At 40.2% G+C, this 16,956-nt stretch overlaps 1 protein-coding gene across 1 annotated transcript in view; it reads right to left on the bottom strand.

Moving 5' to 3' along the window:
• PHF20 (PHD finger protein 20) overlaps positions 1 to 16,956 on the bottom strand; it is a 141,224-nt gene that overhangs the window by 107,582 nt on the left and 16,686 nt on the right. Inside the window, exon 2 of the mRNA XM_047744269.1 lies at positions 9,674 to 9,788. Coding sequence (XP_047600225.1) covers positions 9,674 to 9,756 — 83 coding nt within the window. The 5' untranslated portion in view covers positions 9,757 to 9,788. The remainder of the gene's footprint in view (positions 1 to 9,673; positions 9,789 to 16,956) is intronic.

Raw genomic sequence — 16,956 nt, 5'->3', positions numbered from 1 at the left:
ATATTCGCAAACGACATATCAGATAAAGGGCTAGTATCCAAAATCTATAAAGAACTTATCAAACTCAACACCCAAAGAACAAATAATCTAATCAAGGAACGGGCAGAAGATATAAACAGACATTTCTGCAAAGAAGACATCCAGATGGACAACAGACACATGAAAAAGTGCTCCACATCACTCGGCATCAGGGAAGTACGAATCAAAACCACAATGAGATACCACCTCACGCTAGTCAGAATAGCTAAAATTAACAAGTCAGGAAATGACAAATGTTGACAAGGATGCAGAGAAAGGGGAACCCTCCTACACTGTCGGTAGGAATGCAAGCTGGTGCAGCCACTCTGGAAAAGAGTATGGAAGTTCCTCAAAAAGTTGAAAATAGACCTACCCCAGGGCCCAGCAATCACACTACTGAGTATTTACCCTAAAGATACAAATGTAGTGATCCAAAGGGGCATGTGCATCCAAATGTTTATAGCAGCAATGTCCACAACAGCCTAACTATGGAAAGAATCTACATGTCCATCCACAGATGAATGGATAAAGAAGATGTGGTATATATATATACAATGAAATACTATACAGCCATCAAAAGAAATGAAATCTTGCCATTTGCAACAATGTGAATGGAACTAGAGGGTATTATGCTGAATGAAATAAGTCAATCAGATAAACTGATCAATTATCATATGATCTCTCTGATATGATGAATTTGAGAGGCAGGGCAGGGGATTGTGGGGGGGTAGGGAAGGTGAAAATGAAACAAGATGGGATCAGGAGGGAGACAAACCATAAGAAACTCTTAATCTCACAAAACAAACTGAGGGTTGCTGGGGGGTGGGGGGGTAGGAATAGGGTGACTGGCTTATGGACACTGGGGAGGGTATGGGCTATGGTGAATGCTGTGAAATGTATGGTGACCTGTACCCCTGGGGCAAATAATATATTATACGTTAATAAAAAAAAGGAAGAAGAAAAAGATGTGCAAGAGGTAACAACCAGGAACCGAGACTTGATCGATGCAAATAATACTAAAAAAAAAAAAAAAAAAAGAAAGAAAATTTAAGAGGAGAGCCAACTAAGGGCATTACACAACTCAGATTTTAAAATCTTTTATACAAAAAGTAAGGCACCTGGGTCACTCAGTGGGTTAAGCCTCTGCCTTCAGCTCAGGTCATGGTCTCGGGGTCCTGGGATCAAATCCCACATCGGGCTCTCTGCTAGGCAGGGAGCCTGCTTCCTCCTCTCTCTCTCTCTCTCTGCCTGCCTCTCTACCTACTTGTGATCTCTGTCCGTCAAATAAATAAATAAAATCTTTAAAAAAAAATCTTTTGTACAAAAAGTAAAAGGAGACTATGATCAACTTATATGGAAACAAAGCGGTGGAAATGTGCCACGGAGTCAGGAAAGCAACAGACAGAAGGAATTTTGCACCATTTTCTGGGCAAGATGAGAGAAGGCCAGGCCTACTGTTTGAGGCAGATGGTGTGCTCCTGACAAATGAAGGGAACAAGGCAGAGGGAGGTAGAACTAGCAGTTTCTGTTCTAGCCACCAAACATGATTGCTAGGAGACTACAGCCTCTCACATGCTACTCGGTTCATCTGCATAACCTAGAGGTAAAGTGGGCAGGCAAGTTTACACCATCTACAGAGTAGGAAATGGATATCTGGAAATTGTCCCCCAAAGTGGTAGGTGCAAAATTAGAACATGCATTCTTATCAATAATCCATACCCTATTTGGTGAGATAAACTGTTTTTAGAACTAACAACTTCCATGGAAAATCTAAATCTGTATTTTACAAACTCCCCTCTCTAAATAATAAAAATCCTAATCCTGTAATTTCTTCAGGACCCTAGAATTTAGGAAGGAAAAGCTGGTTTGGATAATTTACAAATGCATTCTGATCAGGTATACATAAAACTGTTTTCTAACAAACCAAGTTAATCTCAGATTCTTCAGTTCCAAATGGGTTTGCTTTGGGGGATTAAATGAGATACCTCATGTAAAGCAATTAAAGCAGTTAGCATTGTACCTCACACATAGCAAATCTCTGATAAATGTTAGTTACCATTGCTACTGTGGTTTAACGTAAGTACATATGTAGTAGAGAAGGGAAGAGAGAAACCAGGCTTCTGTATAAGCATCACAGACAAAATAAATCAAAGATATAGACCTATTAGAAATGTCGAAGCATTAATCCAGAAAGACCCACTCACCCACTCTGGGTCACATTTGTATCTTCATACACGTCTATTGTCACATGGGTTTTGAAAAATAATTTAACCCTTTTCATGACTTTTTTTTTTTTTTTTTGCAACCTAGAAGTAAATCCAGAAAATATGGAAGAGCACTCAGAAAAACATCACTAGAGAAAGGAATCACCTGGGAGGCATAGCCAGTCTTTGGAGTCAGATAAACGGGTTCAATTCCAGCTGCACCACACACTAGCTGTGAAATTTGGAACAAGGGATTTTTACCTCTGTGAGCCTTTGTCTCTTCCCTCATTTATAAAATCGAAATAATAAACAACATAGCTTGCTGAGAAGATTTAATGGAATAGCTGTATATAGGGAACCTGGCGCTGTCAGGCCTGCACATAATTGCTATCTAATTCTGCAATATTAAAAAAAAATTTCTCTCAGGCTTAAGATGTAAGCAATCAGAACACCTAGAAAAATGTTTCCTACAATCATTTGGAACTTGGTCCACAAATACTTTATTGATTACCTATTATATGCCAGGTGCAATTTTCAGGCACTAGAGATATATCAGCAAACAAAATTGATTGCACATCCATGGCTGCCTTGGAAACGCACCCACCACAACCTTACCAAGTAGATAATAACTGACCCCAGCCGCAAAGGCTCTAAACCCATCCTGACCTCTATGCCATCTCCACACTTCCCTAGCATTGTTCCCAGCCAAGGATTGAGTGAGCAGGTATACTAAGATAAGACTCTACCTGGGAGACAAGACTCTTTTGATAGCAACAATGGCTTGAGAAATCCCTTTCTCCTTTGCCAAAACTTACTGGTAGATGGAAGACATCCTACCTTCCTTTTCTCTCCCTGCCAGGGGTTAAGACTCTTCCCAGCCTCTTCCCCTCATTCCCCATTTCCCTTTACAGGAGATTTCCAAATCAATCAATTACACTGCTTCTCAGAGAACCCAATCTACCGTACTAGCCCTCAACTGAGCTAGCATTCTAGAAGGAAAGACAGATAAATAAAAAATAATCAGGAGCACCTGGATGGCTCAGTTAGTGGAGCAGTTGACTCTTGATCTCAGGGTTGTGAGTTTCAGCCCCACAATGAATGTAGAGATAACATAAAAATAAAATCTTGGGGGGCGCACGCCTGGGTGGCTTAGTGCGTTAGAGCCTCTGCCTTCAGCTCAGGTTATGATCTCAGGGTCCTGGGATCGAGCCCTGCATCAGGCTCTCTGCTCAGCGGGGAGCCTGCTTCCTCCTCTCTCTCTCTGCTTGCCTCTCTGCCTACTTATGATCTGTCTCTGTCAAATAAATAAATAAATATCTTTAAAAAAAAATCTTCGGAGGGCCTGGGTAGCTCAGTCAGCTGGGCATACAACTCGACTTCAGCTTGGTCATGATCTCAGGGTCTTGAGACTAAGACCCGCATCAAGCTCCGCAATGAGCCTGAGCCTGCTTAGGATTCTCTCTCTCCCCTCTCCCTCTGTCCCCCACTTATGGCATGCACTCATGTGCTCTCTCTCTCTCAAAAAATAAACAAAATAAATTAACAAAATCTTTAAAAAATTTTTAAAAATCAAATCAAATAATTATAGACCGACAAGGGTATAGCATAAGCAAATTCTTTAGGTGTTCTCCTTATCTTGTAAGTTGTGATACTTATAAGACCTATACATGTGTTGGGGCGCCTGGGTGGCTCAGTTGTTGAGCGTCTGCCTTCGGTCATACATGATCCCAAGGTCCTGGGCTCAAGCCCCACATTGAGCTCCATGCACGGTGGGAAAGCTCACCCTCTCCCTCACCCACTCCCCTTGCTTGTGTTCCCCTTCTCATTATGTCTCTCTCTGTCATGCACATGTATGCCAGAAAAGGGGAAATTTTACTGTATATATATTTAAAAATAACTTCAAACATAGAAAATTATACTGCAAGAGTATTAAAAAGGAACTCACAGTAGTGCCTGGGTGGCTCAGTCAGTTAAGCGCCCAACTCTTGGTTTCAGCTCAGCTAATGATCTCAGGGTCATGGAGCCTGCTTAAGATTCTCTTTCCCTCCCCCCTCTAAAATCAATTAATTGATTAACTGATTAAAAATTAAATTTTAGGGGCGCCTGGGTGGCTCAGTGGGTTGGGCCTCTTCCTTTGGCTCAGGTCATGGTCTCAGGGTCCTGGGATCGAGCCCCGCATCGGGCTCTCTGCTCAGCAGGGAGCCTGCTTTCCCCTTTCTCTCTGCCTGCCTCTCTGCCTACTTGTGATCTCTCTCTCTCTCTCTGTGAGGTAAATAAATAAAATTGAACAACAACAACAAAAAAAAATTAAATTTTAGAAAAAAAATTTTCAAAATAAAAGACAAAAATAAAAATATGAATTACAAAATATTAAATTTAAGTTGGAAATACCAAAATGAACTCACAATTTCTCAAAAATTTTATTTCCTAGCTCTATCCACTGAAAAGGACTAAAAGCAGTAACATTCTAGCAGCAATAAAACCAGTGCCCAGAGTTATTTCTAAACACTACTTCCACCTAAAAGGAATTAGGCCTCCTTAGAGAAATGGCTGACTCCAGGGTCTAGAGAATGACAGGGGCAAAATAAATGTGGGCCTTCTAAGTAGTGCCAGAAAAAAAGAAAATACTCAAGGACTAATAGAGGTGTGCTGAAAGAACAAAGAACCCAGTATTAATATCATTAATCAATGTTCAAATTTCCAACAATCTCATAAATGTCATAAATCTTTTTTTAGCAGTTACCTTTTTTTTTTTTAAAGATTTTATTTATTTATTTGACAGAAAGAGAGAAATCGCAATCAGGCAAAGAGGCAGGCAGAGAGAGATGGGGAAGCAGAATCCCTGCTGGGCAGAGAGCCCGATGCGGGGCTTGATCCCAGGACCTGAGATCATGACCTGAGCTGAAGGCAGAGGCTTAACCCACTGAACCACCCAGGCACCCCTTTAGCAGTTACTTTTAAACTATGATCTCAGTAGGACACCTGGGTGGGTCAGTCAGTTTAACTATGTTCTCGGTAAAGTTCACACACTGACTTTGGTCAACGACAAGACTCAAGAGCATTGAGTCTCCAATAACCAAAGTGAAAATGTAATATAAAAAGATCCAGGGATACCTGGTGACTCAGTAGGTTGGGCATCCCACTCTTGGTTTCAGCTCACATCATGATCTCAGGATCGTAGAATCAAGCCCCATATGGGGCCCCACGCTCAGCACAGAGTCTGCTTGAGATTCTCTGTCTCTGTCCTCCTCCCACTCACATATGCTCTCCCCTCTCTCTCTCTCTTGCTCACTCACTCAAATAAATAAATAAATACAATCTTTTAAAAAAAATCCATTCACAAGGTGCTCCTGGGTAACTTAATCAGTTGAGCATCTGACTATTAATTTCAACTCAGGTCATGATCTCAGAGTTGTGATCACAGGGTCTGAGACTAAGCCCGGGCTCTAAGCTGGGCATGCAGCCTGCTTAAGATTCTCTCTCTTCCTCTCCCTCTGCCCCTCTCGCCTACTCACGCATGCATGTGCATGCTCTGCAATAAAAGAAAAAAGATCCATTCACAGAAGCAACAAACACCAGAAGGTACTTAGGAATAAGTCTAATAGATAACATGCAAAAGCTTTATGAAGGTTATAAAACATTACTTATGTTTATAAAGGAAAATGTGAATAAATACAAAAACGTAATATTTTCAGGGCACCTGGGTGCCTCGGTCAGTTAAGTATCCAACTCTTGATCTCCACTCAGGTCATGATTTCAGAGTCCTAGCCCCGTGTCAGGCTCCTTGCTCAGCAGGAAATCTGCTTAAGGATTCTCTCTCCCTCTCCCATTGCCCCTCCCCCCACCCCGTTCACACCCTCTCGCACATGCACATTCTCTTTTTCTCTAGAATAAATAATTTAAATAAATAATAAATAAATCATTTTAAAAATAAAATTAAAATTCACATTAAAAGTAAAGATCTATACCTGAAACTAATATAGCACTGAATGTCAATTATGCTTCAGTTTTTTCAAAAAAAAAAAAAAAAAGAGAAAAAGAGAAAAGGTTTAAGAATACAGCAAATAAAGCATACAGGGGCAAAATCTGTCTTAACAGCTATCAAGACTTACTTTAAAGCAATGTAAATCAGATGTGTTGCTATTAGCACCAGAGTAAATATAAATTAATAGAACAGAGTAAGAAGCTAAGAAGAGAGTGCCATGTTATGGCACTTGGTATATAGAAGTGGTACTGCAGATCAGTGGGGAAAGAATGGACTGCCCTACAAACGATAATGGGGCACCTGATTATTTAAATTGTGAATAAAAAAAATTAGACCAAGTTCATCCCATACATAGGATCAATTCTAGGTAAGTAAAGATCAAAATGTGAAAAGCAAAACTTTAAAACTTTTAGAAGAATTTAGGAGAGTATTATATGCCACGAAAGATACCAGAAACAAGCTGAAAGGGGGCACCTGGGTGGCTCAGTCAGTAAAGCTCAGGTCATGATGGGATCAAGCCCCACACCAGGGAGCCTGCTTCTCCCTCCCTCTGCCTGCTGCTCCCCCTGCTTGTCCTCTCTCTTTCTCTCAAATAAATAAATAATAAAACCTTTTTTTAAATTAAAAAAAAAAAAAAAGAAACAAACAAGCTGAAAAGACAAGTTACAGACTGGAAGATTTCCGCAACACAAACTGACAAAGAATTGGAATCCATAATGTATTAGAAGAACACTAATAAATTATTGAGAACAGACAATCAAATAGGAAAATAGCCAAGAACAAGTCACAGAACACACATATTAGAAAATGCTTAACCTCACCAGAAGTACAAGCAACATAGAATAAAACAAAGTTTCATAACCAACAGATTAGCAAAACCAGAAAGTCTTTAAAAAGCAAGGATTGAGGGACGCCTGGGTGGCTCAGTTGGTTGGACGACTGCCTTCGGCTCAGGTCATGATCCTGGAGTCCCGGGATCGAGTCCCGCATCGGGCTCCCGGCTCCGCGGGGAGTCCGCTTCTCTCTCTGACCTTCTCCTCGCTCATGCTCTCTCTCACTGTCTCTCTCTCACATAAATAAATAAAAATCTTAAAAAATAATAATAATAAAAATAATTTTTAAAAAAAGCAAGGATTGATAAGGACGTGGAAAAACAGGAAGTTTAATGCACTACTCTGGGGGTGTAATTTAACAGAAGCATTTTGGAAATAAACTTGGCAATTTCCAGTAAAACTGAAAATGTGTATATCATATTACTCAACAAATTCACTGGAGTAGGGCTTATCAAACAGCAGTTCATGACCCATTGGATTCTAAAATAAAATTAATGAATCTAGACCAGCATTTGTGCATATGTTCAGGAAACATACATACAACATAGAGGGAAAAATCAGAATATAATGCATGTCTAAGGTTAAGAACTGTCTCTAAATTTTTGCTCCAGTTAAATTATTATGTGTATATGGGTGTATTACACTGGATTTAAAATATATTTCTTACTATAAATTGCCATAAAAAAGGTTTGAAAGCCACTGCCCAAGAAGTATTCTTGCAAAAGGATACACAAAAAAGTCATTTACAGAGATGTTCACAATAACAGTGTGTTGTTTATTTTTTAAATTTATTATTCTTTTTAGTAATCTTTACACTAACATGGGGCTTGAACTCATGACCCTAAGATCAAGAGTGGCACACTCTTCTGACTGAGCTAACCAAGCGCCCCAGCAACATTAAGTTTAAAGTGGGAAAACTGGAGGTGAGCCTGGCTGGCTCAGTAGAGAGCATGGGACTCTTAACCTCCAGGTTATTAGTTCAAACCCTACACTGGGCCTAGAGCTTACTTTGAAAATAAACAAAGTGAAAAACTGGAATCTAAATGTCTATCAGTAGGAGACTAGATAAACGAAATATGATATATTCCTTTTTTTTAATCTGGTATATTCATCCAACAGAACTCTATACAGAAGTTAGGAGGAGTGTCTTATATATCAGTACGCATGAATCACACAAACACAAGCTAAAGGAACAAACAATATAATAAAACATTCATTTTTAAATGAACCGATTTTAAATAAAGTGATTCTAACTATTACTTATGAATACATATATATAGTTAAAATGTAAAAACATGGACAGAAAGGATACAACCAACTTCAGGATGCTGGTTGCCTCTATGGAACACAGAAGGGGAATTGAATCGGTAAGGTATAAAAGACACTTGCATTAAATCAGAAATGTTTTATAGCCTTAATTTTTTAACATATATATAATAAAACAAAAACGTCATTTATTCTGAGTGACATTTATTAATTTATTAAATCTTTTTATTAAATTTTACATACTAATTTGTTTTATTAATATTCAGTAATATTTATTCTGAGAGATAACTATACAGATTATTTTATGGCTAGCTGTACTTCTTTACTTTTTCTAAATTTTAATTTTTTTCCACATTTGAAAAGAATTCTTCCCTTGATTAAGCTGCCTTAAAAAGAGCTGAGAGAAAACAAAAAAGGGAAATAATCACAGATAATACAAACAGCCTAAAACAACAAGGTATTCAAAAGGTCCACAATTCATTTATCAAATCTTCTATCCCCAAAAGGCAGCAGACATTTTCTGCCCCAGCCAACATTTCCCTGCTTCTCTTTTCCCCTCTCTTCTCTTCCTACACCCCAGGAACTGGTCAGTCTATTTTCAGAAAACTCCCCAAAAGGACTACACTCAGAAATGCTTGAATTTTGAAACCCCCACCTTTACTTTAAACATTAACAAATGACCAAATTGTAGGACGTTCTCAACAACCATCATTACCAACAGTTGGTAAGGAAGGCCTTTCTCCACATATTCTATTACATGATTCTCAGAAAAACTCTGAGGTTGGTATTACTACTATCCACACATTTACAGATGAAGCTGATCCTCAAAGTGGGAATTACCACCCAGAGGTTACAAGTCAATGAAAAGTCAGGACTACAAGCCCTCGGCCTTCTACATTTAATCACCATACAGAGTGATGACTAAATTTCAACCACAACACACACCCAGAAAACAGGAGGAGTTGTTCACAACACACAAACTATTCCAATCTAACCCCTTTCCTTCATGCTTCCATCCCTGATCTATTCTCTCTTCTTCCAGACAGGGAGCCAAGAGCAAGAGAGTGCCACTTTTAACTCTTCCCTGCCTTGTAGCCATCCATGCTTCTTTTTCCCATCACTCCTTCTCCGAACGGGCAGAAAGGGGAAACAAGTATTAACAAGTAGACACGGAATGGTCTCCATGGCAGACGGATCCCAGCACCAAAACGAAAGGACATTTCCACATCTCTAGGCTTAAGTCTTCTACCTTCCAAGGGTCAGGGAGCAGGAAAACACTACAGAAAAGCACAGGCTACCCCTCTTTATCAATGCTCGCAAAAATCCTTTACTGAAGGAATTTAATTAACAGAAAAATATAAAAGTACCAGTTTTTTAATCGGTCCCGGGCTTCCAACTGGGCTCCCACTTCAAAGCTGATTCCTCGTCTGTTAGGTGGATGCTTTGTCATTTTCAGTCATCAGCGGGGCTGCCTTTATTCTCCTGAAAAAGCCAATTAAATATTTATGAAACTTAGGCAAAGTCTGCCCAGAGTGTAGCATCAGTCACTACACATAAAAGACAAACAGGAATCATTCAAAACAAAAAGCTCCAGGAAACCCTGCCAGTGGCTACTTCCAAGCCTGCTCTTATCCTAACACAGATGTGCCCTCCACTGTCTCCTCCTTCTCTATTATGTGGTGTCCTGTAGTTCCAGAAATCCTGAGGAGACCTGCACTCAACAATGCTGACCAAGGACTCACTTAAAGGGAAACGCCTCAGAACTCAAAAAAAAAAAAAAAAAAAAACCCAACTGCTTTCCAGGTTAAATACAATCATTTGCTAATGCATTCAACAAGTATCTGCTGAGAGACTAGAAAAAAAATGGTCAAGACCAAAAGAGACACAGTTGCTGTCCTCATGAAGACTCTAGTCCACTGAAGGAAGACAAAATTGCAGACAGTAAACAGAAGAATAACTACAAGTTGCAACTCCTTTGAATTTAATACAAAAGAAGTAAACAAAAGCTGAGATACTGATTTCTGGCCCTATTTGGAAGGCTAGACAAGGAGGAACTATACTTTCTTTGTTCTATTTATATTTTCTGCGTCTTCTTGAGTTCATTCTGACAATTTATATTTTCCTAAGTAATTTTTTATCAATTCTTTGGATCCTGGGACAGGTGGTCATTTTTTATATGAATAAAATTTATCTTTAGGCACCATAGGTGGTTCTAATGGAAATGTAGCACTCTGAGCTCTTGGGGCACTTAAACAGGCCACATTCACAGAGCAGGCCACCTCAAACTGCATTTTCCACCACTAAACTTTGGGTCTCAAAAGTTTATACTGGGGGCGCCTGGGTGGCTCAGTGGGTTAAAGTCTCTGCCTTTGGCTCAGGTCATGATCACAGGGTCCTGGGATCGAGCCCCACATCGGGCTCTCTGCTCAGCGAGGAGCCTGCTTCCCCCTCTCTCTCTGTCTGCCTCTCTGCCTACTTGTGATCTCTGTCAAATAAATAAATAAAATCTTAAAAAAAAAAAAAAAGTTCATACTGCCCAAGCAACATCAGAGCACTACCGAGGCAACATCTGCCTCAAACCAGAAACAATCTTTGCAATGGACTGACAGGCGCCCCTACATTTTAGAAAGAATTTGTTTGCAGTACATTACATGAAAAGGCAGGATCCCAAATTATATCACTTTGAGCTCACATTAAAAGTCATGTATGGGGGCACCTGGGTGGCTCAGTCCGTTAGGCTTGGGCTCAGGTCATGATCCCAGGGACCTGGGACTGAGCCCCATGTCAGGTTCCCTGCTCAGCAGGAGGTCTGCTTCTCCCTCTACCTGCCGCTCCCCCTGCTTGTGTGCTCTGTCAAATGAATAAATAAAATCTTTAATAAATAAGTAAATACATACATACATACATCTCATGTATGTTCGGGACACCTGAGTAGCTCAGTCAATTGAGCATTCAGCTCTTGGTTTTAGCTCAGGTCATGATCACAGGATGCTGGGATCAAGCCCCATGTTGGGCTCCCCCTCTCTGCGCCCCTCCCCCTGCTTATGCACATACTCTCTCTCTATCTAAAATAAATTAAATAAATCTTTAAAACTCATGTGTGTTGGGGCGCCTGGGCGGCTCAGTGGGTTAAGCTGCTGCCTTCGGCTCGGGTCATGATCTCAGGGTCCTGGGATCGAGCCCCGCATCGGGCTCTCTGCTCGGCAGGGAGCCTGCTTCCTCCTCTCTCTCTGCCTGCCTCTCTGCCTGCTTGTGATCTCTCTCTGTCAAATAAATAAATAAAATCTTTAAAAAAAAAAAAAAACCTCATGTGTGTTTAGGTGCACCTGGGTGACTCAGTCAGTTAAGCACTAGACTCTTGATTTTGGCTGAGGTCATGACTTCACGGTCATGAGATCCAGCCCCACATCAGGCTCAGCACTGGTGGAGCCCACTTAAGATTCTCCATCCCTCTGTCCCTCCCCCCACTCAGCACTCTTTCTCTCTCTCCCTCTCTCTCTCTCTCAAATAAATAAAATCTTTTTTAAAAAGGCTGGTAGGGGGCGCCTGGGTGGCTCGGTGGGTTAAGCCGCTGCCTTCGGCTCAGGTCATGATCCCAGGGTCCTGGGTTCGAGCCCCACATCGGGCTTTCTGCTCAGCAGGGAGCCTGCTTCCTCCTCTCTCTCTGCCTGCCTCTCTGCCTACTTGTGATTTCTCTCTGTCAAATAAATAAATAAAATCTTAAAAAAAAAAAAATGTGAGCACCAAATTCCTGGAAAGAAAAATTAAAAAAAATAAATAAAAATAAATAAAAATAAAAAGGCTGGTAGGAAAAAACAGGTGGTAGGTGATTGTTCTTTTCCTTTATTAATTTTTTTAAGTGATCTCTACATTCAACATGGGACTTGAAATCACAACCCTGAGATCAAGAGTCACATGCTCTACCAACTGAGTCAGCCAGGTGGCCCTGTTCTTTTCCTTTTAAACCGTTTCACAGGGACACCTGGGCTCAGTTAGTTAAGTGTCCGCTTTCAGCTCAGTTCATGATCCCAGGGTCCTAGGACCAAGTCCCATGTCAGGCTCTTTGCTCATCAGGGAGCCTGCTTCTCCCTCTGCCTGTTGCTCCCCCTGCTAGTGCTCTCTCTCCCTCTCAAATGAATAAAATCTTTTAAATATATATATATAAATAAATAAAGTTTCATAAATTTAAAGATTTTCACAATGGAAATTTTCTGTAAGAAGGAAAAAGAACCATTTAATTTGAAAGCTGAGCTACCCATTAAACAACCAATTTGGAAGGGCTGATACCATGGAACACACACTTCAAATGAAGGCAGGAATGGTTGACAGTTGAATACTAAGGAACTGAAACATTCTAAGAAACTGAAAAGCTATTATGTTAAGAGTGTTTCCAGTATAAGGACCCTAGGAATGGGAGAATCAGAGGTCTGGCTGACTTTACCTAACACTCTCCAGGAAAATGAGGTATTAAATCTGATAAGTAAATCCAATCAGTGTAAGTTTTCATTTTGGGCGCACCTGGGTAGCTCAATCATTAAGTATCTGCCTTCAACTTAGGTCATGATCCCAGTGACATGGGATCAAGCCCCCTGCTCAGCAGGGAGCCTGCTTCTCCCTCTCCAGGTCCCCTGCTTATGTTCCCTCTCTCATTCAGTCAAATAAATAAATAAATAATCTTTTTTAAAAAGTTTTAATTTTGGCTTGACTGACAAATACCACCTCAAATTATCTATCTTTTTATCTCTGACTTCATGCATAAGTAATATACAGATTTATAGTTTGGCCTCCCAGACTATATGAAAAAGTAATGCCAGAGCTGCCTAGCTGGCACAGTCAGTAGAGCATGCAACTCTTGATCTTGGGATTGTAAATTCCAGCCCCAAGCTGGGTGTAGGGATTACTTAAAAATTTAAAAAAAAAAAAAAAAAAAAAGTGATGCCAAACAAGAAGAAAGGCAGAGTGGCAATGAACACTCACTGAGCTTCCACTATTTGTCAGACTTTATGCACAGCGACAGCACATACTTTTATAGCGACTATGTATATAATGTAATAGGACTAAATGCTTGGCCTTGAATCCCCAGATCCACCCCATACTAACTGAATGAATTTGGGTAAATTACTTAACAGCTCTGAATTCTCTCCTCTCCTTAAAAGGGGTTAGAGTGGTGATAACAGTATCTATCTCCTGCAATGGGTGTGAGGATTAAATGAGATAATCCATTTAAGGGGCAAAGGACTGGTGCAAAGTAAGGAGTATAAAGAAGTTATTAGCTGCTAATAATTCTATTATCACAAATGAGGAAATTATGCTTAAAGTAATTTGGCTAGGGTTCAGGTGCTAAGTGACAAGCCCCAGAACAAAAGCTCAGGTCTGCTTGATTTCTGAATTAATTCTTTCACCACACGAATTCTCCCCATGTACTCTAGGAGACCTTCCATTAAAATATAGGAATGTGGAAGGCAGTAATTGAGTGAAGATGAGCAGATCATTCTCAAGAGTTCAAAGAAAAGGAAAGAAAGAGAGAAAGAAAGAAGAAAGAAAGAAAGAAAGAAACAATTCCTCTTAAGACTGAATTGTCAGAAGGTTTTCCTTACCATGAACTAAACTAAAGCCTGTTTCATTCTAACTCTGAGCCACTTGTTTGAAGTTTCACTCTGGTATTGATGAGGGAGCAGAAGGCTAGCTGAAGACAAAGCATAAGCTAACACCCTGCAACCTCTCCCCTCACCCCCACTCCTGGGTGGAGTTAAGTCTGACATTCTTCCAGGAAGCTCCCAGCTATCTTAATGTTAACCCTTTACTGGAAGGAAAAACCACCACAGCTTGAAATTAGCAAGGCCTCTAGGAGCATAGGAAAGTCATCTTGGACATCTTCCTTTTTCCTTGCCTCCCCCAACTCCCAAGTATATAATCAGCCACTCCTTACAACCCTAGTGCAGCAGCTCTTCCTGTCCATGGATCCTGTCCCCATTCTTTAAAAAAACACCATTTTGCACCAAGGACATCTCAAGAATCTTTCTTGGCCATGACTCCAGACCTCAATCCAGCAAACCTCTCACCTACATTCCTACATTACATCCATACCACAAGAAATTAGAAGAAGGATTAATCTGACTTTTGTGTCCCATTCCCAAACCTTCCCTCTTCTCCTCTGGGGTGGCAGCATTTGTTTTTTTATTTCACGTTAAATCATTCAACAATTCATTAGTGAGTACTATCAATATCTCATTGTGCTGAAATTTAGGAATAAGAAATCCAATTTAGTACCTGCTCCAGTCCACCCAGAAAGACACACACAAACACTGGAAAGAGATGAACAAACTCTAACAAGGGGCAAGGGGGATGACACCCAAGAAATTATCTAAAAGTCTCAATTTAATTTTGTTGTTAAATTTTTAAGTAAGCTCTACACCCAACACAGGGCTTGAACTCACAACCCTGAGATCGTAAGTTACATGCTCTATGGACTTAGGCAGCCAGGCACCACAATATCTCAAGTTAATGTGACAACAACACTAACAAATAAAAAAGAGTTCAAGACAAATGCAGGAACTAAAAAAAAAAAAAAAAAAAAAAAAAGTTACCTAAGAAGTACCTTTTTTTTAACTTCTCACATTTAGGTTTTGTTTTTGTTTTTTTTAAGATTTTATTTATTTATTTGACAAAGATCACAAATAGGCAGAGAGGCAGGCAGAGAGAGAGGAAGGAAGCAGGCTCCATACTGAGCAGAGAGCCCCAGGTGGGGCTTGATCCCAGGACCCTAGGATCATGACCTGAGCCTGAGCCACCCAGGCACCCCACTGAGCCACCCAGATGCCCCACATTTAGTTTTAAACACAGATTGTTCTCAAGATGCAAAAGGACCAAGATTCTATAGCTTTCAACTTATCCATTCTTCAGGGCCTTAGCTTATTCTTCCAAAAGTCTCCAGCTTCCAGAATTAAGAGTTAAAGGGAATATGTTCAATAAGGACATGGAGGAAAACTAACAGAAAAAAATCTTATGCAATCTGTATTTATATAGGATTCCATTTTAAAGACCTTGACAGACCTTTAAATTGCTCCTTTACACTTAAACTTCCCTCTAATGGGAATCCAATGCCACAAAGGAGACATAAAGCCTTATTTCCTTAAATACAGTACTCATAGTCAACACTCCTGTTATCAATAATAATGAAAGCTTTAAGTGTATGCTGTGTAATACTGTTTAAAACGCACTTTCAGAAATGGGAAATAGCTACAACGCATATGACAAGGAGTTAACTTCCTATATTAACAAAGAGTAAATACACACCAAGAACAAAAAAGACAACTTACTTAAAAGTGGGAAAAGTGGGGCACCTGGGTGGCTCAGTGGGTTAAGCCGCTGCCTTCGGCTCAGGTCATGATCTCAGGGTCCTGGGATGGAGTCCCGAATCGGGCTCTCTGCTCAGCGGGGAGCCTGCTTCCCTCTCTCTCTCTCTCTCTCCCTCTGCCTGCCTCTCTGCCTACTTGTGATCTCTCTCTGTCAAATAAATAAATAAAATCTTTAAAAAAAAAAAAAGTGGGAAAAGTATAAGAAATAAGAAATTATTGGGGAGCAGTAGATAAAATGAAGGTGTAATAGCATATTATATTCCATCTATATAAAGTCACCCTAAATTAAAGAAAATACAAATCAAAATAACAATTTTTCAGTTGTAAGGCAAAAAAATTTGAAGGTGGGATAACTAGTGTTTACAGGAATGAGAAAAAAGCATCCTTATGCACAGCTGGTAGAAGCATTAGTTGGAAAAGCTTTTCTAGAGGCAACTTGGCACTATCTACAAAAATACACGTGGGGTCCTGGCTGGCTCAGCTGGAAGAGCATGTGACTCTTGATCCCAGGGTCATGAGTTCAATCCCCATGTTTGGAGTAGAGACTGCTTAAACAAAAAATACACCTATCTGTAACCCAGCAGTACCATTGCCAGTTACCTACCCTACAGATACATCCCCCAAAGTCTGTCAAATTACCTGTAACATGATCAATATAGTTCTGCAATATCTGCAGCTAATATGTCCATCATAAGAGGCCTTGTTAAATGAATTATGGTTCATCTATAAAACAGAATGTGGTACAGCCATTAAAAGGAATAATGGCGGGGCACCTGGGTGGCTCAGTGGGTTAAAGCCTCTGCCTTCGGCTCAGGTCATGATCCCGGGGTCCTAGGATTGAGCCCCGCATTGGGCTCTGCTCAGCAGGAAGCCTGCTTCCTCCTCTCTCTCTGCCTGCCTCTCTGCCTACTTGTGATCTCTGTCAAATAAATAAATAAAATCTTTAAAAAAAAAAAAAGTTTTCTTTATTAGAGAGTGAGAGGGGTGAGAGGCAGAGGAAGCAGCAGACCCCTGGCTGAGCAGGGAGCCCGATGCAGGGTTCAATCCTGAAACTCCAGGGTCATGACCTGAGCCAAAGGCAGACGATTAACTGACTGAGCCACCCTGGCACCCAAGAACTAAGAAACTGTTTAAGTAGTTCCCTTAATGAGAGGAATGGAGCATGGAAATTTAACTTTTCATTTTTTATCTTACTATATTATTAGAATTTTCTAACCCTAAGAATATACTTTTTCTTTTTTGTCAGCAGGGATTATCTAGTTGGTAAGATTTTAAATTTGGATTACTTCTTT

This window comes from Lutra lutra, chromosome 9 (assembly GCF_902655055.1).
Source record: "Lutra lutra chromosome 9, mLutLut1.2, whole genome shotgun sequence".
Classification (NCBI taxonomy): Eukaryota; Metazoa; Chordata; class Mammalia; order Carnivora; family Mustelidae; genus Lutra; species Lutra lutra.
This window is presented reverse-complemented; position numbering and strand designations above follow the sequence as displayed.